Source organism: Nelusetta ayraudi, unplaced genomic scaffold (genome assembly GCF_046127955.1).
Source record: "Nelusetta ayraudi isolate G7.1 ecotype Tasmania unplaced genomic scaffold, CSIRO-AGI_Nayr_v1 ptg000114l, whole genome shotgun sequence".
Classification (NCBI taxonomy): Eukaryota; Metazoa; Chordata; class Actinopteri; order Tetraodontiformes; family Monacanthidae; genus Nelusetta; species Nelusetta ayraudi.
The window spans coordinates 117,501-144,167 of NW_027466164.1; the positions used below are offsets into that span (position 1 = coordinate 117,501).

Below are 26,667 nucleotides of genomic sequence, written 5' to 3' on the forward strand. Positions count from 1 at the left end.
ACAGTATGGCTGAAGATGTGCTTGTGTTCTCCAACAGAGTCCTGACACGTCCAGAAAATCGTCCCTGTTGGTTGTCCACACAGAGGGGCCACCTGCTGGGCTGATGGAGAGCAATGTGGCACCACCACAACAGGTAGGACATATATATGTGTGTGTGTGTGTGTGTATAGAAGCTGTCAGTCGATTAAAATTTTTAATCACGATTAATCACATTGGTTACCTGAGTTAACTTGCGATTAATCGCAAATTAATTGCAATTTTTTTTAGCCTGCTCTATTTGTAACTTAACAAGATATTTATTTTGCACTGAGCCAGTTGCTCCAACAGACTTGGTCGTCTTTTGACATTTTCTGACAACGGGGCAGCTCGCTTCCTACAGTGAGAATAACCTCTCACACGGTACAGATGTGGCAGGTGTTGCTAAGTACTTGCGTGCAAGATTGGTAATTTCAAAGTGCCCTTTCATCGCTTGTGCACGTGTGCGATTGTTTCATCTCTCTCGCACTCTGATACTAGATACCGACAAATATAACATACACAAATATGATCGCATTTGTCAATCACCGTATTTTATTTTGAAATAAAATACAATTCCTCTTGACGCGGATCACTCACGGCTCGCACACAAGATAGACCCGACTCCGAAACGATCGCTGCACGGTGCAGGCTGGTCACGGAGGTGCGCACTGCTTCGAGTCTGGTGTGAACGACACCATTGGTTTACAAGGGCGCCCAAAGTGGGCGGTGCTCCGTTCCGCGGCTATTCGCGCCGCCTCAGCGGCTGGTGTGAATTCACGTACGACACGGGGAAGTAGAGGAAGTTGTCTGAATGGGAGTGAACAGCTGAGCAGAAGTCCTTGTCGACCATCGCGGAGAAATCTGGCCTGGTCTGGACCGGAGGGTATCGCAGGTGCGCCTGCTTCGCAGCGTTCCCGCCTCTGGTGTGAACCAGGCGTTTATCGCACGTTAAAAAATGAGTGCCGTTAAAGGAGTTTCAGTTAACGTGCTATTAACACATTAACTTCGACAGGTATATATGATATATATGTATACATATTAGGGCTATGTGTGTGTGTGTATATATATATATATATATATATATGTATACACACATACATACATGCATACACACTCACTCACTCACTCAGCAAAAAGACAGCCGATGTCTGAGTGAGGATGTACTTGTTTTCTTTGACAGAGTCCTGGCTCAGAAAACACATGCCGGGAGAGTGATGTCACACCACAAAGAAAGGTAGGATACAACCGTTTGTTCACATGTAAGTGCATAGAACAGAGCTTGGTAGACAAACTGTCTGATATAACGTTTGTGCTCGTGCAGAGTGCGTCGGCTATGCTGCTGCGGAGCGACGTGGGAAGATTTGTGCCTGACGCGTGCAGCACATGTCCAAGTGTGGCGCTCCAAAGGCCAGTGTCTGACCCAGGGCTTCCAGGACAGTAGGACTTTGATTCTCTCACACACTTCCGACATTGAACAGTGGGGGGAGGTGTTTCTCTCTAGCTCGACTCAGGGTCTAAGAAAGAGACTTAATATGCAAAGAAAAGAAAATTTAGAATTTATTCCATTTGAACTTGTACAAACAAATGTCTCTTCTGCTTTGCAAAGCACTGTTTATATAACAAAGTTATTCATACAGTTACTGATTTTAAGTAATGAGCTATCATGTACATAGCGTAAAACATAAGGCACACATGCTTTTTACCCCTCGAGATATGAGTAAATTTCAACCTTTTTTTTTTTTTTTATAGCCGCATGTTTTATCAGCAAGCTGCAATATTGGCACCATAGCAGATTATTGTCACAATCCACCACTCATTCTTAGCTGCATGTTTTTTATGTCTTCCATTATGGTTACATGCTAAACAAACATTGCTAACAGAGTTAATACAAAGCGTATTCACTGAACTTCCAGTAGCCTTAGCTTTGATAAGCCTGCTTTAGCCTTTACACATGGCCTGGACCTGGTGGTGCAGCACTGACCTGCTCCTTCTAAAATGTAAATAATTTGTAATAGTATTCATCTCAATGTAGCACTGCATGTTGTTATGGCATTTGCAAACTTTTGCACAGACGTTAGAAAAAAAACAATTGTTTTTATGCATTTTTTTTTAAATGTTGCCACTGTATTTGTATTTTATACAATGCAACACTTATGAGCTAATTTGAATGTTTATGTTTACTATAAAGAAATGAAATATATTGTGTAAATAAAGTGGGGAAGGGAAAAGCCCCGTTGTATGAATTAAACATAATACCTACAGATAAAGATTTCGTTTCAGTTTTTTTTGCACATTTCTAGCGGATACACACGAAGCAAGCGTTCCAAAGCAGTGACTACTTTCCTTTTGCAGCTGCTGGCACCTCGGTCAATGTCTTGTGGCGTGGAAGAGGTTGGACCACTTAGATGGACATGGTACACAGGATGAACTGTTGAGGCACAAAGTGGAAATGGGTCAGGGAGCCATACATAGACATGTATTTCTATATATACCGTAATTTCCAGACTATAAACCGCGGCTTACGCAGCGGTGCGGCTAATCTAGGTTTTTTTTACAGCTAACGGCCACTAGGGGATCTTCTCAACCTATGGATTTTTGGGTGGGCTCGGGAAAGAGTGAGACAGGCAGTTTGCGCGAACGACGAAAGCAAAAGTGGCACCAAATGCAGTACGAGAGCAGGACGGTTTGCGCAAAGGAAGTTTTCATGCACAAACCGTCATTGTGGAAAACAAAGGAAGAATTGCAAATGATGCAGCTTTTAAGTTAAAGGCAGTCGATCTGGCGGTCAAAGAAGGAAATGGAGAAATACTGGTCATTTCTATACCACAAGAAAAGGGTGAACACAGAACAAGTCAATCAAACAATGTTTCTGAGCACGGCGCGCTCGCGCTCTCCTCTGTGTGTTCTCTCGTCTTCATGCGCTCTGTCTTTGTGAGCTCCGGTGCGTCGCTGCATCGAGTTCTGGTCCGACTCCGTACCAATGCACCGAGGTGCCCGGCGGGGACCCCGCAAACAGGATCCGCGGTGCGAGTCCAGAGTCGCAGGCTCCGCGGACCCGTTTCCTGACCAAACACCTGCGGCTTATAGTCCAGTGCGGCTTGTCTATGTACACATTTGTTTTTTTCCCCCCCTAAATTTAGCTGCTGCGGCTTATATTCAGGTGCGCTTTATAGTGCGGAAATGACGGTAATGGAGATGAACTTACGTCGTCATACTGGAAATTGACACTTCCCTGCTGCATGGTGTCTCTCCGTCTGAAGTTGTCTGCAACAACAAGTGGCCGCCTTTTGAGTCCACAACAAAAAGCTAAAAGCTGAGCTTCGTCCATGCAACACGTTCCTTTCCTTTACGTACCAGTGACGGAGCGCAGTTTGACACAGCACGCCACGTAGTCGTCAAAGAAGATCCTTCCTCCTTTGCTGTAGCGCTTCATGACGGCGTTGAGAGCCTGGGGACTGAGGCGGTAACCTGGCCAACACACAGTAAACGTCAATCCTCATCGCACACACGTGGAGACCAGAACATGAGAGCACCGGGCGAGGCTTGCAAACTCACCCATGGAGTTGATGGCTTGGGTCATCTCATGAGGCTCAACGGTTCCACTTCTGTCCTGGTCAAACATCATGAAGTTCTGCTTCCAGCCGTTGAGCGCCGTGAAGAGTTCCTTGAACTCATTGAAGCTCATCTTGCCCGTGTAATCTCTCTGTAGGGGCTCAAGTTGAGGCTCCACAGCCACAGAGAGACAGAGTGGACGCACCGAGAGGCTAACTGGGCTTTGAGTTCACCCAACATTTAAAGGATACATCAAGCATCGCAATCATGATTCTGCACGTCTCCAGGCTGAAAGCTGGAATAAAACACACGAGTTTACACACAGAACGTGGTATTTTAAAAAATAATAATAATAATAATAATAATAAAGGATTCTACATCTGACCAAAGATGTGCATTTTTTTTTTTTGACTTGCTGTGCATTAAAAGAAAGGCCCTCTACCAGTGAAAACACTCAACCCTTGAGGGGGACGGAGTGGCGGTGAACTTACGAGAGTAGCTGCCACTGAAACCAGACTGCGTCAGACACCTCTGAAGCTCCTCGGCATCCACCTCCCCATCCTGCAGAGGACAAGCAGTGAGGTGACACTCAGCCAACAGGCAACTTCACACACAGAAGGCATTTCATGGGAAAGGTTGGTCAAGGATAAAACTGGTTTAAAGTCATATTCTGTGTGTGTGTGTGTGTGTGGGCAAACTCCAAGGAATTTCATTAACATCAACTATTAAACTAAAGCCATGATCATGCTTCACTACATGGTGTCCTGTTGAGTTTTTTTCCCCCTTTCTGGTGACCCATTCTGTGCACCGTTTCAATAAAGTCACGCCAATGCAGAGATGATTGCGAGTGTGGAGATTTATTTTTTTCTTTCACCCACGTGTGTGTGAACACAAACAGAAGTCTGCATGGCTCAGAAAACCTCTGGTTTGGATTAGAAAATGACCTCAACACAAATGAGAGCCAGCAAGAGTAATTCTTAATAAACACATTCTAAGGCTTGTCTAATTAACACCTAAAACTAGAGATACACATATAATACATACAGTACATAGATACATGTGCATATATGCAAATACACATATACACCGTACAGTTATCTTGTGGTTTCCCGGGGCCGCGGTAACGGTCCCGTTTTGATATCTGGACCGTAATATAAAACTGCTCTGACTAGCAAAGGCAATATTGTAAATATTGTATTGTTGAAATAATTGAAAGCACAGGTATAATCAAACCACAAACTTTTTTTTTTTTTTTTTGAAAGTGCACTATCAGATCAAATGAAGCCAGTTTTATGAGGATAGTTGGATGATAGTTATTATCTTAGATATACCTGCTATATTCTACACAGTTGGCCCACAGAGAGATGCTCGGGTTAATGTGGTAAATGCGTTATGTTACTGTATTCCGTTCATTGTCGTTTCATGCTCTTTGCACTTGGAAGCGACATTAGCCTATTAATTATTGACAGAATAAAATGCCGTAGACATTCAAAGACATGTCGGTGTATTTAACGACGGTGGGTTGTGGGCTGAGGCAGGTTGGGATAATTGATGCGGTTGTGCTGGAACGAGTCAAATTATTGATAAGTGTGGGACCCGCGGGTCGTCCAGAAGCCAACCACCGCCTGTCTCGGCACCTCCTAGATCCACTTACAGAACATGGATGATTTGATAAAGGTATTTTACCAAACAGCCTTACCTGCCCTGCGATGGAGGTGAAGCAACCCCACATGGGGTCGTTGGCAGCGGGTTGGCCAAACGCACCTGGTGCTCCTCCGTAGCCTGGATATCCTGCCTGGGGCGGCGCTCCTCCCATGGGGACGCCCATGGGGACGCCCATGGGTCCACCCATGGGTCCACCCATGGGTGGACCTCCCATCTGGCCAGGCATAGGGCCTCCCATTGGGGGCATCGGGCCCCCTGGCATCCCCGGCATGCCAGGCATCTGGCTACCATACTACGGCACAAACACAGAGAGGGAGCTGGATTCAACTTATGTCATGTTGCCATCACAGTCAATAGTTTCTCAACACGCCAAGAACGGAGTTCTCATTATTTCAACCAATAGTTTGAGGTAAATATCAGGAACCTACTGTCAGTGAAAATGCTTCCTAAAGATTGAGGGGCAGTCATATTTAATTAGGGATGCACCAATACCAACATCGGGTATCAGTACTGATACCAGTATCGTATAGTATTTGAGTTTGTTTCAGTGAGATATGTGGCAAAGCTGTTGCAATGAGTGAGTGGGTGTGGCACAATGTAGTTAAGAGTGATAACACAAAGTCCCAGTGAAAGCCTGACTGAGATAAATGACAACCTCATAAACAGTTAACTTATAACAAGCACCTGGTCTAACTGCGCAGGATTGAAAAGTGTTGGGGGTTTTTTCTTGTTAAAACAGCCTGGATCTGAAAAGACACACGTTTAGAGTCAGCTGACAAAGTCCAACTGACCCTTTGCCTGACTGGGCTGAGTCACACCAAAGAATTTTCCATCAGAAAAGAACCAACGTGTTCCCTCCCAACCTACAAAACTTCTCTTTTTTTTTTGCCCCTGTTGGCATTTCAATTAAACTGTCAAAAAAAACAAGTGCAGATGATGATGGATCAGGTGTTACACCTACAAACCAAACCCGGTGTGGCCTTGATGAGAACTTTGACCCAGACAGTGAAGTGCCATTAACTTTGACACAGGGAGAGCAAAAGAAAAAAAAAAAAATGCTGACGTCAGAGGGAAGCCCAACAATATTTCCATTGCTGAATCGACATTCCGAGTTCTTTTTCGCAGTGAAAATCACCATCCAACAAGCTGTTCCCTTGCCGCATTATTTAATTTAACGAATAAACACCTAACAAAAAGCTCGAGCATCGAACAAACGTTTTTATCTCCCAAGATAATAGCAACAGTACAAACAACTGATAACTTCACAATATTTAGTAACTCAAACGACATTATATGAAACAGACTATTTAGGTTTTGATGCAACGATGAATCAAGCAGCTTGTCCTGACCTGAGATTGGTCTGCCATTGCTCTGCAGCTTTTTTCAAACAGCACAAGCCAAACGACGGAGAACCTTGATCAGGAAAGGCTTTGGGTTGTAAAGACCAGTCAGTGGCTGATTGAGTTCTTTCATAGTGGAGTGTGAGGAGGCTCTGCAGGAATGTCATTGGCTGATTCACACTTTGAGGGAGGGGACTGTGGCATAGGAGTTGATTTTAGCCAAATGTCATAAAAGCTCAATAAAATTAACAATAAGATCCGATTTCCCTGAAAACGTTTTTCATCTTTATTTTAATAAATTATTTCCTCATTACTTAACATTTTAGTTCCAATGTCTATTTTCTCCCTGACAAAAATAAAACTAGAACAAGGTAAGCGTCTAAGATAAAATTAGATATAATGGTCATTTTCCAACAGGTTAGATAAAAACGGCACAGAGCTAAAGACAAAACGTTGCTCAAATTAATGACGAAAAGGAAGTCCTGGCTATTGCGGTCAAGCCATTCAACAGTTTGACAGAAGCGGTAAATCTAGCACACACTTCATTTCCCTTTTTTCCTTTTAATTTTAGCTCTGTGTACACTCTGCATTATGGTAAAAGTTTACCACAATGGAACAGAGATTGAAGAGAAGCACTTTCCTCTTACATGTATGGAGTAAATTTGAAACTAAAGTAGGATATTTAGTGGACGGAACATTCTGGATTTTAGGAGAGCTTTTACTTTGAAATGCCATGTTAAAACTTTCGGGAAATTGAGTGTGGGGTCTCCCGTGGTCATGTACTACCACCCTCAAGTGGTATCAAGTGATAACTAGCAATTTTATTTTAATTTACACTCCCCAGTTTGTTTGTTTTTTTTCATTGTTACCAAAACAGTGTATTCAAAGTTACTAAATCCTTTTTCAAATTAATTATTTCTGTATAATTATAAATGTGTACACACTCGGTGCAAAAATAATAATAGTACTGATCCATACTATTGTTAGTATTGTTGTAAAAAGGTTGGTGGTATCAACTAGAAGTTGGTATCAGTTCGATACAAGCGTGTTGAATTCGAAACTTTATTTTTGACACAAATACATGAAAAAGTTAAAGAAACATTGTTTTAATTTGAATCACATTTTTTGTTTTAATTTGCTCGCAAATTATAATGGTTACACTTCATTTAAGAGAGGAATGCACAAATTTGTTTTATGTTTGTGTTGTTTGTGTTTATCATGTGAAAATATTTTCGCGTCACCAAAGGGGGGGGGGGGGGGGGGGGGAACACACCTAAAGGCCAGAAGTTTGATGACACATCAAACTCAATTATTACGTATCGGTATCAGTATCGGCGATGCTGGCTATGTATTTACTTGGTATCAGATACAAAAATACGTAGTATCACACCCTTTATCTTTCGCCCATCCTGCGTCGTTGTGACCAGCAATTACCGTAATGCTTAGTGTAAACACGGCTCTGCAGAGGGAACCCAGCACTGTAGGCATGGCTGCGGGGAGACGTCTCGGTTCAGAATGTTCGTTCAAAATATAATGGAGAGACATCGTGTGATTTTTGGCGCGACCGCCAACTACTTATACAACAATGTGCAAGGCGCTGTACAAGCATGTCACCGCATGCGGTTTCCACAAACTATTGCTGCTGCTTTTGCTGCTTCTGGAGTGGGCGGCTCACCCGGAAGACGGCTTCCGTGAGATCCTGGCTGCTTCTCTAAACGATCTTCTGGTGTAAAGACAGCGGCGATCAACGGCAATTTAGTGGTGAACATTACCGACTACCTTCACCCGAAGGTAGCGGGACCCGGCCGTTTAAAGGATGATCATACGTTTATCATAATCGGCACAAGCGAGAGGGTCTTCGATAGCTTTTCTAGCTGACGGAAGGAAAAATAAAACATGTAAAAACCCTTATAAAAAAAACAAAAACAAAACCCTTATTTTATGAAACGTCATTGCATTTACTCACCCCGCCGTATCCCGGATAAGCCATTTGTCACAGTTTACTCTGCACGGTAATTGACGGCACAAACCACGTCACTCTCAACACGGCTCTATCGCCACCGATAAGTTTTTTTTTTTTCCACACTTGGTACACCGGAAGTGCGTCGAAATACCGACGCTGAGGCAGCCAATAGCTGAAGACTCGCCCTCCAATGACCTTTTGCTTGACCCCACGCAACATTTCCCAGAAATCTTCAGGGAAGCACCTCAGTCGACGGTTTAACGGAGCGACCACAGTTGAATGGTGGTCAGACAATAGAAAATGAAAACAAAAACAAGCAGTATCTAATAACGTGTCGTATTGTGCCAAACTCACGTCGGCAAAGTTCGCTGAAACTATCATTAACTGGTTTCCATCCCCCCCCTTTTGCGTCGTTGGACTCATACTTGACGTTAATTCTAGAATTGGCATACGAAAAATATTCAAAATGGGACAGTGAGAGCCTCCCGTTGTCAAGTTTCAACAAGCCTTTCCAATCTTAGGATGGCGACGGTGGTCTTTTGCATGTCTACACCTTCACCACTAGATGGTGACATTGGATCTTTGCTCACGCTCTTACAAAACTGACCTTGAAAATATAACCCTAACCCTTTTTAACTAAAAAATAAAAAATTCAAGTATGACAAGGTTGGTAATTTATGCAGTAACATTAAAAACAGAAACTTAACATATAACATACACAATAGACACGCTCTTTTTGTGTGTTTGGTCACCGGTGGCCAATGAGATAAGCGAGGACTTCAACTGAAACACTTGTGAGCTGGCCGAGTTTTAGCCAAGTTTCTGTGATGGGAGGTGCTACATTTCTAACAACTGAAGCATGTTTGTGACAGAGTAATGAAAGCGTGAGCAGTGATGATAGCACAACAAGTCCGAGACGGTGCACACTGGCAAATAAGAAGGTAAATACAGTGTCATTATTTAACCATAACTTAACTGGAAAAGCTTAACAGTAAAATGTGGACAGCAGAAGACTAAACATTAGAAATGTTCCAGAGTATTTTCCTTTGGGCACTTGGAATTTTAGAGAGAACTGACCTTTTAACATTGAATACATTTAAATTGCTTTTACTCAATGCATTTGCATTGCATTACATTTTCTGAACATTTCCTATACAGCTTAGCGGTTAAAGTTGTCAAACATTTTTTCAGAACTGAAAGCAAAACATTTTGTTTAAATCTCAGTTTTCACTTGGTAGCAGTGCGATACCTTTTAGTAATTTTGTCTATGGCAGCCTAATACACCTTACTGTGACTAAGGCAGAGGCACAAAAGAAGGAGTGAAATCTGTCTTAATTCTCTCTGCTATACAGAGTATGAGAAATAATCTTTGAGAAAATACAGATGTGAAGTCAACCACCTCTACTCTTCAGTAAGCGGATGTGTGCAGCGCTTGACATTAATGGAAGCTTCACTGACACATTTTCAACACCACTGTTTCCCTTACACTTTGCCAAACAATGACCTCCCATCTCCAACGTTACTCACCCTCAAGCATAACCAGTGACACGCCACACCACATTTGACAACAGGCATCACTGTTTATCCCTGCGAGTACACACGGGAAAAACATTCTTGTTAAGAAGCGGTTGCAAGTAGAAGGAACTCAAGTACAGGAGCCCGGACGACATGCAAACAAAGATGTGCGCGGCAGCCTCAAAAAATGGCTATGTTTAACTTGGTTCTGCAGCATTTGTGTAAGATGAATCACTGTGGCCTCCATGCTAGGACTCGCCAGTAAAACATCCTGAGTGTGATAGTTTGCAGCTTGTTTAATTTGACCAGATACAAAATCAGTACGGTATTTACGGTAGGTGAGCTCCTTTTAATGTCTAATAATGATATAAAATACCGATATTGGCCCAATCCAGCTTTTGATTTTTATTGTAGTTGTAGGTCAGGAAGCCCAAAACAGTACTTGAGAGATAGTTTTAAACATCAATTGTCATTGCGGTGCATACATCGGAGACACATTGAAAAACACCAGCTTTTGCTCGTTCATACTGTGATTCTGTCGCACATTGTTTCGTTTTTCAGCCGTTATTCCCCTCCATATCGGTCAATCCGCCCGGCGAGGGGAGACGTGTTCAAGGTGACCTCTGCAAACAATTTTCACCGTGGGTCCAAATGGAGGCATTTATGAAGTGACGCTCTTCAAACAAGGCCTGCTGCATTAGGGCAAACATCCACTGTCTTATTTGTTTGCTGAGGATGTCCGGCGTGGGAGGGGAACGAGTGCTGAATGTGGCGTGTATTCCTCATAAAGGCACGGCTCGGTATTTGTTAAGCTTTTAGCAGGCTTTTACTGTGACTGGTCAACACTTACGCGATGCGCAAGGTGGAAAAACCTCCACAGTCTGCGGCCACGCGGAGCCAAATTGGCCCTGGCCCCCCTCCGCACCCCCGCCACCCACCTCTGCACTGAAGACTGCCCGGCATGGCCACTGAAATCTGTAAAAAACAAAGATAAAACTTAGAAACTGTGCATAAAAAAAGGGTGAACGCAAACACTTGTGTCATTGTGTTGTAAACTGTGTGTTCCAATGTCCCCACCTAAAAAAAAAAAAATCGACCCTAGTCTAGGAATCTCAAATCAACATTGCAAACTATTTTTTGTTTTGTTTTAAAATTGAATTCGCTGCAATTTCTCGTCTGTTCATATGATGCAACAATAGCACCAAATTAAATATTAAACAGGAACATCTGGCTGCTGCTGAAGACAGCAAGTCGGCTTCAGCAGGTGCGTTTACATTGTCCATCATCCAAAGTGTTGAGAGATCAGATTGTCCTGTTTACCAGAGTGCTGAGCAAAAGTCCCGGGCTTGATTTGTGGCTTCCCACCGGAGAGTCAAACCACCTCCAAACTAGTTGGAACGGTGGGATTTCAATCGGGTTCGAGTTTAATCCGATTACGTAAATCTATGCAACCGCACCGAGGTGTGTTTCTCCCTACATGTGCACACTTTACCTCAATTGGGTGAAGACGAGGATCGCTATTTTAATAGAACATCTTGTTGACGTTGAATGAGCAGACATGTTTAAAGATATTGTAAGAAACGGGTAGAACCTGGCTGCCGAGCGCTTCCACCGAAACAGCCAGACGAACTTTACTCTGTCGGGTTTTTTTTTTTTTTACCCCTCTCTTTTTATTGTTTCACCTTTGAAACTTTGGGCGAGGTAATATTTAACAGCGACACCGGCGTCTGTCACAACAATTTGGGCTCGCCGCGCGTGTGTGTGTGTGTCTGTGCAACGCTCCAGGTCGGCGCACGGCGGAAGAAACACAATGGTTCGTGTGTGGTTTGTTTGCTTAAAGCTTTGACTGTGGATGGCAACTTGTTATTGTTGGGGGGTGGGGAGGTGGGTGGGGAGTTTGTCTGCATCAGACTGAATTTGTTGTTTTCTGACTTTTTCTCCCCCACTGCACCCCCGCCCCTCGACCCTGTGACCAGGCTCCAATTGGGAAGATCCTCCTGGCGCTGCTCGGGGTCGCGGTGGTGGCCGTCCTGATCGCCGTGCCTACCGCTCTGCTCCTCAATGGTAACGTCTGCCCATTCCGAATCCCATCTGCGCAGCGCAAATCTGGTTTGGATGTTTGGGGGGGGGAGGGCAAGGAGGGAGTGGAGGTGGGAAGAGGCACCAATGCGTCATTACACACGGTCGATTCCGATTCAGGGCAATTACGATTTAACCGATTTAAACAACAATCACATCAATAGGTGCTGTGTGTGACTACGGTGGTGGGGGGGTGGGGGGTCCTGATCACTAATGTCTTCCTAGAGAAAATCCAATGTTCTGATCATTTCAACATTTCTCTTATTCAAAAATCGCCTCAAATTGGAAACACCTCTGATTTAGCGGCAAAGCGACAAAAACAAGTTTTTAAAATCCAATCGTAGAAAACGTGGGAGAAAATGGGACCAACTTGAGCTTTCGCTTGACTCACCGTCCAGTTCTGCTGACGGTGGGACGGATGTGTTTATGACAGCGCACCTCCTCACGACTCTTCCCTGCTGTGTGTGTATGTGTGTGCGTGCGTGTGTGTGTGTTTGTCAGATGGCCACGTCGACAGCGGCAACACCTTCACCCTGAGGGACCTCTACAACAGCACCCTGAAACCCAAGGGATTCAGCATGAGGTGGATCTCAGGTGAGGTGGCCCGTCAGTGTCAAAGTGGCAGATGATGCTTTACGACCTGCCGGGCGGTTACTGATTCACCCGAGACGTAACCTGACGCCCACCCCGTGTGCGCTATCGCACGTGGATGTGGCTTGTGCGTGCCCGGCTTTTATGACGTTAATCAGCGCGTTGACGGGTCTGAGCTTGCAGAAACAGGCTGGACACCGTTCCGTTGACGAGAAGATCAAGTCCTTGTTTAAGCAAACCTGTTTTCACCTTGTCAGGCTTCTCAGTCCTGGTATACTTGAGGTGTACAAGCCACCAAACCAGCCGAGTAAAGTGGAAAAGGAAAGATGGCTCACAGTTGGAGGACACCGGCTGTTCATAATTGCAAAAAAAAAAAAAAAAAATTGTGAGAATTTAAAAATCATTGTGATGTCACAAAGGGCTGATTTCCATAACTGCTTGTTTTGAAAAGCAGAAAAAAATGGTGTACATTTCCCATTTCTGGGGATTTTAGTTCAGGGTAGTTTGTGTATAATGTGGAGGCTTTGTGGCGGAAAAAAGTTTTTGGACACGTCATGCATTTTTGATGTACTGTATTGTGCAAAGAATCAGTCTTAAGTGTCCAAGTGAGAGGATTGAGGGGAATTTTAAGGGTGTCCAAAAACCTTCTACCACTACCCTTTATGTCCATATTGTTCAACATGAACTACGGTTCATATTTAGTGAGTCGAAAATAAGCAATCTGTAACCTGGAATGTGCCCACAAAGCGTCTGCATTGTAACAGCGACTATGTTTCCCTCGCTGCTGCTGAGCCCAGCATGGCGTGGTTGTAAAAGGTGAGCCAATAAACATGATGGCTGTGTGACTTCTTCCACAGATAACGAGTATCTGGTGAAGTCGGAGGGCTCGGTCCACCGGCACAACGCGCTGACTGGACAGTCCTCGGAGTTCATCAACCAAAACCTCTTCGTAAGTCTGTCGCCAGCAGACCGCAAGCAGACGGGATCCTGTGTGTGTGTTTGTGTGAGTGTGTGTGTTTGCAAGTAGATTTATCATTTTTGTGTTGTTTTTTTTTTCCTCCCCCAAATGTCCAGAATGAAAGAAACGCCATCGATTACCACCTGTCTGCGGACCACAAATACGTGGCCTTCGTGAGCAACTACACAAAGGTGTGCCGAGCTTGCAATCGCACTAATTCAAAGCAGGCCAAAGGCAACACTTGTTGGTTTGTTTGTTTGTTTACTTGTCCGTATCTCTGTCTCATCAGCTGTGGAGACATTCGTTTACAGCGACGTATTCCATCTACGATTTGGATACAAAGTGAGTATCAAGGCTCAATTGTACTGCAGAAGGTTTGATCACGTGATCCGCTTCAGTCAAAAGGAACCAATCAGGCTGATGTTACACTTGCAGGGCAGACTCGCCTGTTTTTACAGTTAAGCTGTACTTTATTATCTCAGGATATCACAGTTTGTTTGTGTTTTTTGTTTTGTTTTGCGTAACTGCAGAACATTTGTGAACTCCAACATTCCTGATGAAGTTCAGTTCTTCGCCTGGGCCCCAGAAGGGAACAAACTGGTAAGCAAAAAGCTGACTAAGCGAGACAGTTTTAACAACAGGAGTGTGCTCAAGACTACAAGTGTCACTCGGGACATTTGACAGCTGCGGGCGATTTGTTTGAATTTTTGTGGAGTCAGAAATCGCTTCGGCAAGTCGAGCAGCTGGCGTGCGGTAGTTTTCCGGTGGAGGAATGAGGACTGGATGCAGCTGCACAAAACAAAACACAACACGAAAAACTGGTAATGCTAAAACGAGGAAGTAGAAGAAGAATTAATACACACATAAGGTACTTTTTTTTGGCACGTATTTGTATTAGGGATGCACTGATATCACTTTTTTTTTTTTTACAGAACGAGTAAAGTACAAGCACTTGCATTTTAGTACTCTAGATACTGATACTGAGCACTTGATAAGGCCATTACACATTATAGAATTACTTAGCGCAGATGTTCTGTAATTTCAACGACATTCCTCATCGTGTTTTTCTAGAACATTGGGCGACTGTCACAAGTTTCACTGCAGAATACCCAACTCTGGTGATACCCCAAACTGGTGCATTCCTAATTTGTACAGTTTATGTGAAAAAATTAACATATACATTACGACAGACAGTCACACATTGAGCTGCTCGTACTCCGTACTCCATATTCCTACTAGTTTGACTCGAATCAGTGTGCGTCGTAGCGTAGCATTGTTAAAGGTCCAGTGTGTAATATTTGGCTTGATTTATGATTCCTATATTGGCACTAAGTATATGCATATATATATTAACATATTTTATTTAAAGTCGTTCCCCCCAAGTCTTCCATTTCTCAAATATCGCGATAAATATCGCAGTTGATACCTCGGAATTATCAGAGCACAAATTCTTTCTATCAGTACAAGTGCTAAGAAAACATTTCTCTTGTTACTTTTAGGCCTACGTTTGGAAAAATAACGTATATATCAAGACCAGCCCCACGTCACTGCCGCAGCAAGTCTCCGTGAGCGGCCTCGACAACGAGATTTTCAACGGGATCCCCGACTGGGTGTACGAAGGTGAGCTGGAGGGATCGTGTTGGTCAATCGCCCGGCAATCCAACGCTTCCCGAATCCTTCCCAAAGTCATCGCTCTCTCACTCTTCCAGAGGAGATGTTCTCGTCTGGTCAGGGCTTCTGGTGGTCGCCCGGTGGGAAGTACCTCGCCTACATGGAGTCCAACGACACCCAGGTGCACCACATAGAGTACACCTGGTTTGGCGACGAGCAGTACCCTGGCACCGCTTCCATTCCCTATCCGAAGGTGCGTCACCCACTCACGCGCAACTCGGCCCATGACGCGCGAACCGAACTGTGCTGTCTGTGCGTGATCCTCACCGTCGGGTTTTTGTCCACGAGCAGCCAGGAACTCCCAACCCCAAGGTCAAAGTGTTTGTTGTGGACACCGACAACACCACCAACATCGCTCAGGCTCACGTGCCAACCCTGTTTCAGAACACGTAAGAGTATTCTTCGGTCTCGCCAGTGCTGAATCCATGAAAGAAAAGAAAGGAGAGAGAGAGAATTTTGTGTTTTGTCTTTTCACCGTTAGCGAGCACTACGTGGCCACTGTGACGTGGGCGACTGAGGAAAGCCTCATGGTCCAGTGGCTGAAGAGGCTCCAGAACCACGCCATTTTGCAGACGTACAAACGCGACGGGTCTGCGTGGGCTCCTGAGAAGGTAACGGGAATGTTATAAGGAAATTGTTTTTATCGGTGTGTCGGACATAAACACCGATGGGAAAAAGATAAGTGATAAGAGAGAGATTGTGAGTGAGATAAGTCTTGCGTAGCACCTATAAACCACATCAACAGCGGAAAAAAGCAGAATGCAGAATGTTTTTTTTATACTTCTAGCGGTGTGTAAATCTAAGATGAAGGATGAAAAGTTTGTAGGCTTGTTTATTTTACCTTCTTTATTCCAAATCTTACACACTGGGCTGCTAAAGCCTTTCTTGCGCAAGGATGTTACGAGCTAATGTCAGCGCACTGCCAGCTTGCCAACCTGCTGATGTTGCACTCGCGTTTTATCACAGTTGCTATCCGTTGCTCAACAACATTTCAAAACATAATAAAAAGCAGCTTAGTCAAGCTTTCAAGGAATAAAATGTGTGTGTCTTTTTACAGGTTCTGAATGTGACGAGCGACAGCGGTTGGGTTGGGCGGGTAGGTGCAGCACGTTGTTTACAAAGCAATCTGATGCCGTTGGCTAATTAACACACGTTTTGTTTTTTTTTGTTTTTCCAAACATCCGTCTATCTTGAACCCACCTTGACATCTATCCATCACTGCGGTTTCAGTTCTCCCCTCCAGAGCCAATTGTCGACACAGACCCCAACGTCTTCTACCTGCTGATGAGCAACAGCGACGGCTACAAGCACATCCACCGTGTGGTCGACGTGAGTTTCGTCTGCCGACATGTATCGCGATACATTGTTCCGTGACATCCTGCCTGCCCACACGTTTCCGTTTGACCCGCTCACGCAGGCGGAGGTGACCGTAGTGACCTCTGGGAAGTGGGAGGTCATCGACATCCTGAAAGTAACCGATGACAGCATGTGAGTCTGATTGGCGCCACGGCATACAAATTGTAATGCTAGCAATTTTTAGTTTTGGGATTTGAATTAAATTCCACATTAAATCCCACAGATACTTTTCAAGCAACGAAATGGACGACAAGCCAGGAGGAAGGAACGTCTACAGGCAAGTGATTTTGTCCGACACTCACCACCGATTGGTGGAAATCGACTCTGACGCTCAGATGTTCTGACGGTGTGTTTTCCTGCACGGCAGGTTGGCAAAAGATGGGACAAAGACGTGCCTGACCTGCACGTTCAAAGGAGAGTCCTGTCAGTACAACTCCGCCTACTTCAGCCACAAAGCCTCCTTTTACCAGATGAGCTGCCGAGGTCAGCAGCGCAATCTCTTGTTTTCGCAAACACAATGCACACAATTCACACGTCAAAACTCCTTTGAATGCATTCGTGGTGACAATTCTATCTCATTTCTGCACAACAGGCCCTGGAATCCCCTTCTACGCACTCATGAATAACAACAACACAGGTACACCAAGACATTTGTATATAAATGCCTCATGTTACCTGCAATAAAGTCTAACGCCAAATATTTTTTTAAATACTGTTTTACCCACACAGTGGTTAAAGAATTAGAGAACAATCAGGACTTCAGCGACCTGATAAAGGACATCAAAATGCCCACCATGAGACGAGGGACCATCAAACTTCATGGGTTTAGTGAGTAAAAAAAAAAAAATCTAAATTACATTTACAATGTGTAGAACACAGTATGAGCAGTTTATTTTAAAGCTTCTCTCATTTTCAAATTCAGATCTCTGGTACCAGATGTTTTTGCCTCCAGGATTTGATTCATCCCATAAGTACCCTCTGCTAATAGATGTGTAAGACTCCATCACACACACACACACACACACGCACACACACACACACACACACACACACACACACACACACACACACACACACACACACACACACACCAAAAGAAGTAAGTCGATTCATCTGACAGTGTACTTTGCTCTACAGGTATGCCGGTCCCTGCAGCCAGAAGGCAGATTATCTCTACCGAGTGAGCTGGGCCACCTACCTGGCCAGCACGGAGAACATCATCGTGGCCAGCTTTGACGGGAGAGGCAGCGGTTACCAGGGCGACAAGCTAATGCACGCCATCTACCAGCGTCTGGGAACCTATGAGGTGGAAGATCAGATAACGGCGGCAAGGTAAGGAAAAAAGCCAGGGGACGAGTCAACGCTTCAAAACAGACAAACATCTTCCCGCGGGAGCTTGACGAAACTGGATGTGACTCGTCCCTGCGTACTCCACGCCGCTCAGCGCCGACCGTTAACCAGGAGGCATTCGTCCGTGTTTTTTTATGAGCCCGATGACTGAGTTGGCGACCTTTTGCTGTGTGTTTCAGGGAATTCATCAATATGGGCTTCGTGGACCAAAACCGAGTGGCAATTTGGGGCTGGGTACGTCACCCAGACTTTGCACTTGGGATGGGGAGGGAAAAAAAAGAACACATTTTTACGTAATGGGGGACAATAAAAGCTCTGGAATATAAAAAAACATAGTTAATGTTTGCCTCTTGTCAGTTTGATCGGGGTCAAAGGTGAAGACGATGAGCCGCACTGACGATGTGTTTATCTTTCGCAGTCTTACGGCGGCTACGTGACATCAATGGTCCTTGGAGCCGGCAGTGGCGTCTTCAAATGCGGCATGGCCGTAGCGCCCGTCTCCAAATGGGAGTATTATGGTATGTTTTGCCACTCTGAGCCCAGTTTTTTTGTTTGTTTAACGACCGCTTAATGACGCCCGACGTCACGCAATTATCGCCTGTTTGTCCCAGACACCATCTACACTGAGCGCTACATGCGGACGCCCTCGGAGAATCCCTTCTACTTCGTGAGTGTTCATGCCCGTCTCTCCCAGTTTTGGGTGACCCCTTCTGTGATTGGCTGACAATTAACGACGCAACTCCTGTTGTCAGAACACCACGGTAACCGAGCTGGCCAAGAACTTCCATTCTGTGCAGTATCTTCTGGTTCACGGCACGGCCGACGGTGAGTCACACGTGGAGTCGCTCGTGCTCATATTCGTACTAGTTTGACTCAAATCATCTTGGTGCAGCATTGTTAAAGGTCCAGTGTGTTATATTAGGGCTTGACTTATGATTCTTATAATGGTAAAAGTAGATTTTCTTTCCATTTCTCAAATATTGCGATTAATATCGCAATTAATACCTCAGTATTACCGTAGCAGTATTATCGTGTGTATATATATATATATATATATATATACACCATGAATACTGTGTATATACATACATATATAAATATATATCTAAATATACAAAATATATATATATCATATATTGAGGTATATGATATATATCTTGAAATAAACCAACAAAGAAGAAGGTGGGCAAGGTATCCAGGTTAGGGTGCACAGGCCAGCGTAGCTCACTGGCAAGCTCAGGAGAGGCTGGGAGAGAGAATGAAAGAGGCTGCTATCTAAAATGTAACCACTTGTTGTTGCTGTATCTTCTTTAAAATCTCCAAATACGACACACTTTACGGCTACTTCACTTTTTCTGAAAAAAGAAACAACTTCTTGCTTTAAAAAAAGCAGTAGGAGAGCAATTTTAGAAGATTTTTAAAAAGTATACTATACTACTGATACCTCCAAATGAATATTCATTTTCTACGCTAAAATCAAATTTTTTTTGGCAGAAGGCACACACAGAAGCGCATAAGATTTAGTTGTGCACTTACAAGTGGATGAAAATATATTTAAGGTTACTTATATAGGTTATTTGTAGCTTGTCTAAATGACAAACGCCTGTATTTTCTACGCCGTTTCAGGCCAACAGGTCCTGCTTATTTTTTAGTTAGCGTTATTAGCACGTTAACCTTAGCTTGGATTTTTGTTGTCTTTTGCGATAAACTGCTTTGTTGATTTCTTTCAGACAACGTTCACTTCCAACAGGCGGCAGAGATCTCTGAAGCGCTGGTTGAGGAGCAGGTGGACTTTGAGGCGATGGTGAGCAGACGTGAAATAAAACGTTTATGCCTCAGCCAAGGCTGATTATGCATTAATTTTGTGTGTCTTTTTTCCCCCCTTTTTTTTTATAGTGGTACACAGATAAGGATCACAGTCTCAGCGGCTCTGCCAATCAACACGTCTACACCCACATGACTCACTTCCTGAAGAGGTGCTTTGGGTAGACGCGTGTGCCGGGGCTTTTAATTTTGTGGTGGGCTGCACTTGTTTTCTATTAACGTATCAAGAAGAGACGGCTTGAGCCTCACTGTCAATCCCTGGATTGAAAGATCACCTCGAAAATAAGCTATGTCGCGTTCTGTATGAAATCTGTATTTTATTTTTTACTTTCAATGAGACGACGACTACGACAATGTAATAATGTGAACATGTTCTGCCTGATTGTGTGTTGTATCTATGGGACGTGCAGCTTTTGTATATAATCACGCTGGCCAATGTTGATTTCATTTCATTAAAATGTCAGCTGTTCTGCTGTTCAATGTGCCAGCTGCTTTGTATAATAAACAACTACAACTACAACCATTTGTTTTTTCAATGTGAGTTGCTTATTCTGGTTCCAGGAAAATGAGCATGATAAGCACAGGCCATGAAACAGTGGGGAGATTGAACACATCAGAGACCTTTTCATACTTCTGTGAAATATTTACAGACTAAAACAATAACTGGATAACTGCATTCTTGATTCTCTGATGATAAAATATCATCCAACGGGTGGACTTTTCAAATGTGCTCAGTCTGTCAAGTTCAAGTAGAGCACCCTCTAGTTCTGCACCGACCGTCTGTGCCAACATCCAAACTTCACTTCAAATCAATATTTACTCATGGAAGAATTGCCGTTTTGTAAATGAATCTGCGGCAGTCGTTAATCAAGCGAGCGCTCTGACGTGCAGCGTCACTGCACACCTGTACGGTCTCATCTCCGCAAAAACTGATAGTAAGAAAGCAAACAGACGGGTGAGAAGCGTGCGGAAATTGACACTGACACTGACTTCAAAGGACTTTGATCTGTATCGAATACTGGCCCCTCGTAAAAAAAAAATATAAAAATAAAAAAGGGGGAAAAATGGTGGAGGTGGTGGGGGTTTGATAACAGCGGCCGATCGATGCTCGGTTATCTCGTCAATTGGACGTGGGAAGAATGACTCAAATACTGACTCATCCACGGCTGCGCTGGAAGATGCGCGCTCGCACAACGCCCGCCGGCGCGATGACACAGTAGCGCACGTTCAGGGCGCCTTTACGCCTGTTTTTCCCTCTGTTTAACAGGATGAGCCGCCGTTGTTTGATCTTGACACCTAAGTACCGGGGCCGCTCGTCACGCATGGATGGCCGCCTTGCCTCCGGCCGAGCGCTCTCCCTTGTTGATTCGGCCAGCGTGCCTACTGGGCCGGCATCTAATGGGCAGGGGGGACGATATGGGGGGACGGGGGACGGTAGGGGGGTGGATTGGGCAGGTGGTGGGCCAGGCCAAGGGAAAACTGGCCCACCTGGGCCGAGCCAAACCCCCTCCCCTCCCCTCCCCTCCCAGTTACGGTATATAAGACGGCGGGCAGAGGAAGGTGGGCCACGTTCACACTCTCTCTCTCTCTCTCACACACACACACACACACACACCACACACAAGCACTGGAGGAACTAAACGGACCGTTGTTTGGAATTAACGCAAAGGTGAGTTGATTTGTCGTCGACTCGCCCATCTTCCCGCCATCCAGCACTTCATGCTCTTCTTGCGTCTTTTGTCGTTGTGTGTGCGCGTGGCTCCGCAGCAGCAGCAGTGCCAGCTCCAACCATGAACAGCATCCACTCCTTGGCTGGAATCCTCCTGGTCCTCGGCTTCTTCCACAGCAGCTCGCAGGTCCCTCTGCTCCAGGCGGACGACGCCTCCAGGTGCGCAAAACCCGTGTGAACGAGTCAAAGATGCGACTTAAGATTCAGAGACGTGGATTTATTCTTTTTTTATTTCCTCATCTTGTGTGGGATTAAGATGTACAAACACCGCGTAAGGCATGAGCCATTAGAGGGGGGGCGGGCGATGTTTGAGGTCATTGTGTTTGCACTTTGTTGGGCATTTCTAGCGCAAAATTCATTTTGTCTCATTCAATTTCACGGATGGATTGGCTTATTTTTAAGAATATCAAGGCAATGGATTTGTACTTTCAGTCAAATGATCCATTTACCTGAGAAAAATGATCACGCGAATATTTCTTCTCTCTGTGAGTGTCAATATACACACAAAATAAATCTACTGTACTTTCCCCCCTAAAAAAAAATCTGTGTTAGAGATTGTGAATATTATGCTTGAAGAGGCTGCCGGTGCTGGATAGAGAGACATTCCTCCATGTCGAGGTCTTTACCTCAACTTCACCTCCCTCTTCTTCTGGCCACAGCTTCCAGGAGGATGACACGTTGAGGGAGGAGGCGACCAAGCTGTCCAACGCCAAGAGGCACTCGGAGGGAACCTTCTCCAACGACTACAGCAAGTACCTGGAGGACAGGAAGGCGCAGGACTTTGTGCGGTGGCTGATGAACAACAAGCGGAGCGGGTGGGTGAAACACATTGTTTCAGAACAAAACACTCAAGAGCGTGAGGACGGTTTGTGCCTGGGACTGAATACACATCAGAATTTGAGGGCCGATTTTAACATGCTTTGCCAAAATGTGGCAAGGACTCACATTAACTGGTCTCGAGTCTGAGAGTGTCAAAGGTCACCCAGTCCAACAATGGTAGGGTCTAGAAGGGCGTTTCTCAACTGGTGGGTTGCAAAGCTGTCGTGATTGGGCCATGGCTTCATGGGCAGTCCCACGAAGCCATGATATGTATGTCTATATATATATATATATATATATATATATATATATATATACATATACATATATATATATATATACATATACATATATATATATATATATACATATACATATATATATATATATGTATATATATATATATATATATATATATATACATATATATATATATATATACATATATATATATATATATATATATATATACATATATATATATATATATATATATATATATATATATACATATATATATATATATATACACATATATATATATATACATATATATATATATATATATATATATGTATATATATATATATATACACACACATACATATAGGGCTGATATGATTTCAACAGCACATTCTTTAATGCAATACACTCTGAGCCCCGACTATTCCTTCCTTCCTTCCTGAGATGTGACGTTTGACTGAAAGAAACGCTAAATGCCCCCCCCCCCCCCCCCCCTCTCTTCCAGAGCTGCCGAAAAGCGGCACACTGAGGGCACCTTCACCAGCGACGTGAGCTCCTACCTGAAGGACCAGGCAATCAAGGAGTTTGTCGACAGGCTCAAATTCGGACAAGTCAGAAGAGAGTAGGCCTCCACTCCTCCGCCCCCCCCCCTCCTCCTCTACTTCCTCCTCCTCCTCCTGCTGCTGATTCCGGCGTGACGAGCCAGAAACTCTTCCCGTTCCCTCGCTCCTCTCTCTCCATTTCCACCCTCCCCATGTTTTTCCGTGTGTCGTGTGGCAAAATAAATCACCTGAACTTTTCACCGTGTTGATTCATGCGAGCGATGATTGCGTGAGGTGATTGCTTCCAAGTGAAAAAAAAAACACATCTCGGCGTGGGGGGAGCTGAAATAAAAAAAACAATCAACATGAATAAATGAACGAATGAATGAATGACAAATCACTTCAAGGCACCGATCAAGCACCGATCAAAAGAAACAAAAAAAAGGAAACCTGCCTGGTGGCGGCAACGGCTTCTTCTCTTACACACACACACACACACACACACACACACACACACACACACACGCGCACGTACGAGCGCGCACGTGACATCGTGCGGCTGTGTACGTACTCAGATCTGAGACGCACAGGAGGTCGGCGGTGACGGCGTTGCTCAGCAGGAGGCACGTGGACGGGAGCTTCACCAGCGACGTCAACAAGGTGCTGGACTCCATGGCGGCAAAGGAGCTCATACTGTGGGCCATGAACTACAGGCCTTCGGGGGAGAGGTACCACTCACTCTTATTACTCTTGTAGCACTTTGAGGTTTTCTAGTTAAATTAAAGTTAAAGTCCCAGTAGTAGTATTATTATTATTATTATTATTATTAATAATAATAATAATAATAATAATAACAATGATAATAATAATCATAATAATAATATTATTATTACTATTATTATTAATCTGTCACGTCACGTCCAGGGAGATTCCCCACTACAAGTATCATTTTTCCATTTCTGCAGCCAGAAGAGGCGAGAGGACCAGTGAGCCGGACCTCCACGACCCCCCACCAACCCTGCCCAACTCTCCCTGCTGCACGCAAAAGCCATATAACGTGAGCAACAGATAGGCCACGCCGCTCTGCGTCTTTGCGAAGTCGCACCACAGGGTGACATTGCAAATTACACTTTCTACTCGATGTAAAGGCATTGGCCAAAAAAAAAAAAAAAAAAAAATGCCACTCTTCCATTTTTTTTTAAACGGTGCACCAGAGAGAGAAAAACAATAGAAAAATAACAAGGAGATTATTTTTTTTCTACAAATTGTTTACTATATTTTTAGAGAGACAAAAACAGAACACGAGGCTAAAATCTCAGGACCGTGTGCGAGTAGTCGTAGTCGTAGTAGTAGTAGTAGTAGGTTTTCACTGTGTATTGTTGAGCTGCAAAATAAAGTTTCTCAGTGTGGCGTCGTGGCATCATTGGAAGGTGGTAACTCTTGGGATGGTCTCTGTGCAGTGCTGAGACACAACAAGGGGGATTGTGGGATTAAAAAGGTTTTTTCCAGGGCAAAACGGCGCTCAGGGACGCTCTGTTACAGTGCAAGCTAATCCAAGTGTCCTGACCTGATCCAGTGCAATCCAGCAGCTCACAAGCATTTTTGTGCAACATCTGACAAAAGGATGTTGCAAATAATTTTTCTCTTATTTCTCATAAATATATATGAAGATATACATATGATTCAACAAAGGAATGTGTGTGTGTGTGTGTGTGTGTGTGTGTGTGTGTGTGTGTGTGCAAGGTTAAAGGTTAAAGGTCAAATGAGTAAAATTTGGCCTGATTCATAATTTTCCTATTTAGGGTGAACGCTCGTCTCCTCAAATAAACCAAAGAAGAAGAAGGCGGACGAGGTATCCAGGTTTGTGTGCGAAGGTCACCACAGCCCACTGGCAAGCTTGCGAGAGGGAGGGTGAATGCAAGAGTGCTGCGATCTAAAATGTAACCGTTTAATGTTGCAGTTTCTTCTCTAAATCTCCAAATATTACACAGTTGAGCTTTGAACAAATCCATAAGGAAGAAAATCACCAATTCCACAATGCCACCTACTGCCTCTACAACCTTTAGAGTTCAGGTCTCACTCATTGACTGTATATAAAGATGGCTGGAGCTTCCAAGTTCCAAAACGGAGGCCAAAGAGGAAGAATCAAAAACCTGCCTTCTATTGTTTAGCCAGAATGGACTGCCAAAGTTAGTTGCGAAAAGACCATAAATGAAAGGGGGGAAAAGATGGCTGTCAATATGGAAAAAAACACTAAATTCATTCCATTAGTAAAGGGTTGAAAAGAAAAGTTAGTCTAAAAAAAGAAGTAATATCACCCACAAATCCAAATATGGGCTCTTCCTGTTTAAAAATAAAACAACAACCAGAAAGTCAAGATGCCGCTGACGTGAAGCCAACCTCTATGTTTCCAACTGCTGATCTCTACATGCAGTCAATGGTTTCACTGGAAGAATCAATGGTGAAGAGACGAGGCTCAGAACGCTGTATTGCAGCCCCATGGGACACTTGGGCCCGAGGGCCACTGTCTTTCTTACCAACAGGTCAAAGGTGTGAAGAGTCTCAGGTCAAAGGTGAAGGGAAGGGAAGTCAGCTACAGCACGAGGATACCCTGTGGAATAAGGGATGGATACATTATTGGCAAAAAAAAAAAAAAAAAAGTCCATATAGATGTGCATTTATAGAAGCCCAGTGCACCGGGTGAAGAAGCAGAAGCGCAGTGATGTAGAAAGCATGACACGAGCCGGATGGAGTTTTCTTCGCATCTTTATTTCTGCTCTCTCTCTCACTCGCTCACTCGCTCGCTCTCACTCTCACCCCCGTGAAACGACCCACGTGACAACTGATCCGAACTGATAGGGTTGCTTTTATTTTACTCTTCTATACAGGTGGCTTAAATTATTAAACAGAAAGTGTACAGCTATTACTACCAAGTTTAAGGCAGAATTCCACACAGAAGTGGTCAAAACGGTTGATACTGATATAATTTTGACCTGTTATTATTAGTTTTCCCTAATCAACTAAAACCATCAATTAGACAATGGGGAAAAGAACATCTACAACAAATAAAAATAAAAACAAAAACCTGCCTTCAACACTGACTTCACATTAGTATTATATTAGTAACATTTTACATGAATAAAATATACTATGTATTATACATTGTTAAGACTCTTTACCATTTATTACATGTTGCCCTTTCCAAGAAAAGGGTTTTTTATTGCATCTCTAGAAGTAACCATGGTCCTGCAGCGTGGCAGCCGAGTCGGCGCCGTAGGCATGCAGGGGAGCTCTTTTCGTTAACAATTAGCTTCGGGGATGCGAACACATCAGGGCTCTTTCGGAAATAGGAGATCACACGTCCATGGATGACACTTACTGACAAGCTGACGTATAATTGTGGAGGTGGAAAAACACAAAAAAAAAAAAAAACAAACAAACAAACAAAAAAA

General features: G+C 44.0%; 4 protein-coding genes and 1 long non-coding RNA gene across 11 annotated transcripts in view; 3 read left to right on the forward strand and 2 right to left on the reverse strand.

Moving 5' to 3' along the window:
- Positions 1-1,474, forward strand: part of LOC142903594 (voltage-gated inwardly rectifying potassium channel KCNH7-like) — a 63,202-nt gene extending 61,728 nt beyond the window's left edge. For all 4 annotated transcript variants that reach the window (XM_076049314.1, XM_076049315.1, XM_076049316.1 and 1 more), the window contains 3 exons: positions 38-133; positions 1,199-1,252; positions 1,340-1,474. In XM_076049314.1, the coding sequence (XP_075905429.1) occupies positions 38-133; positions 1,199-1,252; positions 1,340-1,459 (270 nt within the window). In that variant the 3' untranslated portion in view covers positions 1,460-1,474. The remainder of the gene's footprint in view (positions 1-37; positions 134-1,198; positions 1,253-1,339) is intronic.
- Positions 1,475-1,562: 88 nt separating this feature from the next.
- Positions 1,563-8,673, reverse strand: LOC142903601 (sorcin-like). Of its 3 annotated transcripts, XM_076049333.1 has the most exons (9): positions 8,546-8,661; positions 6,585-6,649; positions 5,270-5,527; positions 4,062-4,131; positions 3,822-3,865; positions 3,574-3,721; positions 3,373-3,486; positions 3,224-3,282; positions 1,563-2,446 (listed from the first exon to the last, which is right to left on the reverse strand). In XM_076049333.1, exons 2-9 carry the CDS (start codon positions 6,600-6,602, stop codon positions 2,420-2,422), a joined length of 738 nt encoding a protein of 245 aa, XP_075905448.1. In that variant the 5' UTR covers positions 6,603-6,649; positions 8,546-8,661; the 3' UTR covers positions 1,563-2,419. The 3 variants fall into 3 exon arrangements, with proteins under 3 accessions (XP_075905448.1, XP_075905446.1, XP_075905447.1); XM_076049331.1 differs by lacking the exon at positions 6,585-6,649 and having other exon boundaries at positions 8,542-8,673; XM_076049332.1 differs by lacking the exon at positions 8,546-8,661 and having other exon boundaries at positions 6,585-6,793.
- Positions 8,674-9,491: 818 nt separating this feature from the next.
- Positions 9,492-20,393, forward strand: dpp4 (dipeptidyl-peptidase 4). The gene is made up of 26 exons (XM_076049359.1): positions 9,492-10,843; positions 12,030-12,117; positions 12,634-12,726; positions 13,581-13,672; positions 13,798-13,872; positions 13,971-14,023; positions 14,212-14,281; positions 15,181-15,301; positions 15,391-15,545; positions 15,644-15,741; positions 15,834-15,963; positions 16,410-16,448; positions 16,583-16,681; positions 16,770-16,840; positions 16,932-17,019; positions 17,098-17,191; positions 17,301-17,345; positions 17,438-17,536; positions 17,631-17,700; positions 17,846-18,040; positions 18,238-18,292; positions 18,477-18,576; positions 18,670-18,725; positions 18,811-18,883; positions 19,789-19,862; positions 19,955-20,393. The coding sequence occupies exons 1-26, from the start codon at positions 10,820-10,822 to the stop codon at positions 20,045-20,047; spliced, it is 2,250 nt and encodes a 749-aa protein (XP_075905474.1). The 5' UTR covers positions 9,492-10,819; the 3' UTR covers positions 20,048-20,393.
- Positions 20,394-21,324: 931 nt separating this feature from the next.
- Positions 21,325-24,674, forward strand: LOC142903602 (glucagon-1-like). Of its 2 annotated transcripts, none has more exons than XM_076049335.1 (6): positions 21,325-21,563; positions 21,653-21,770; positions 22,271-22,426; positions 23,179-23,295; positions 23,791-23,943; positions 24,181-24,674. In XM_076049335.1, the coding sequence occupies exons 2-6, from the start codon at positions 21,673-21,675 to the stop codon at positions 24,203-24,205; spliced, it is 549 nt and encodes a 182-aa protein (XP_075905450.1). In that variant the 5' UTR covers positions 21,325-21,563; positions 21,653-21,672; the 3' UTR covers positions 24,206-24,674. The 2 variants fall into 2 exon arrangements, with proteins under 2 accessions (XP_075905450.1, XP_075905451.1); XM_076049336.1 differs by having other exon boundaries at positions 21,656-21,770.
- LOC142903603 (uncharacterized) lies at positions 22,238-23,893 on the reverse strand. Its single transcript, XR_012929267.1, has 3 exons — positions 23,787-23,893; positions 23,464-23,557; positions 22,238-22,367 (listed from the first exon to the last, which is right to left on the reverse strand). It is a non-coding gene; the product is annotated as an uncharacterized LOC142903603 (long non-coding RNA).
- Positions 24,675-26,667: the final 1,993 nt, after the last annotated feature.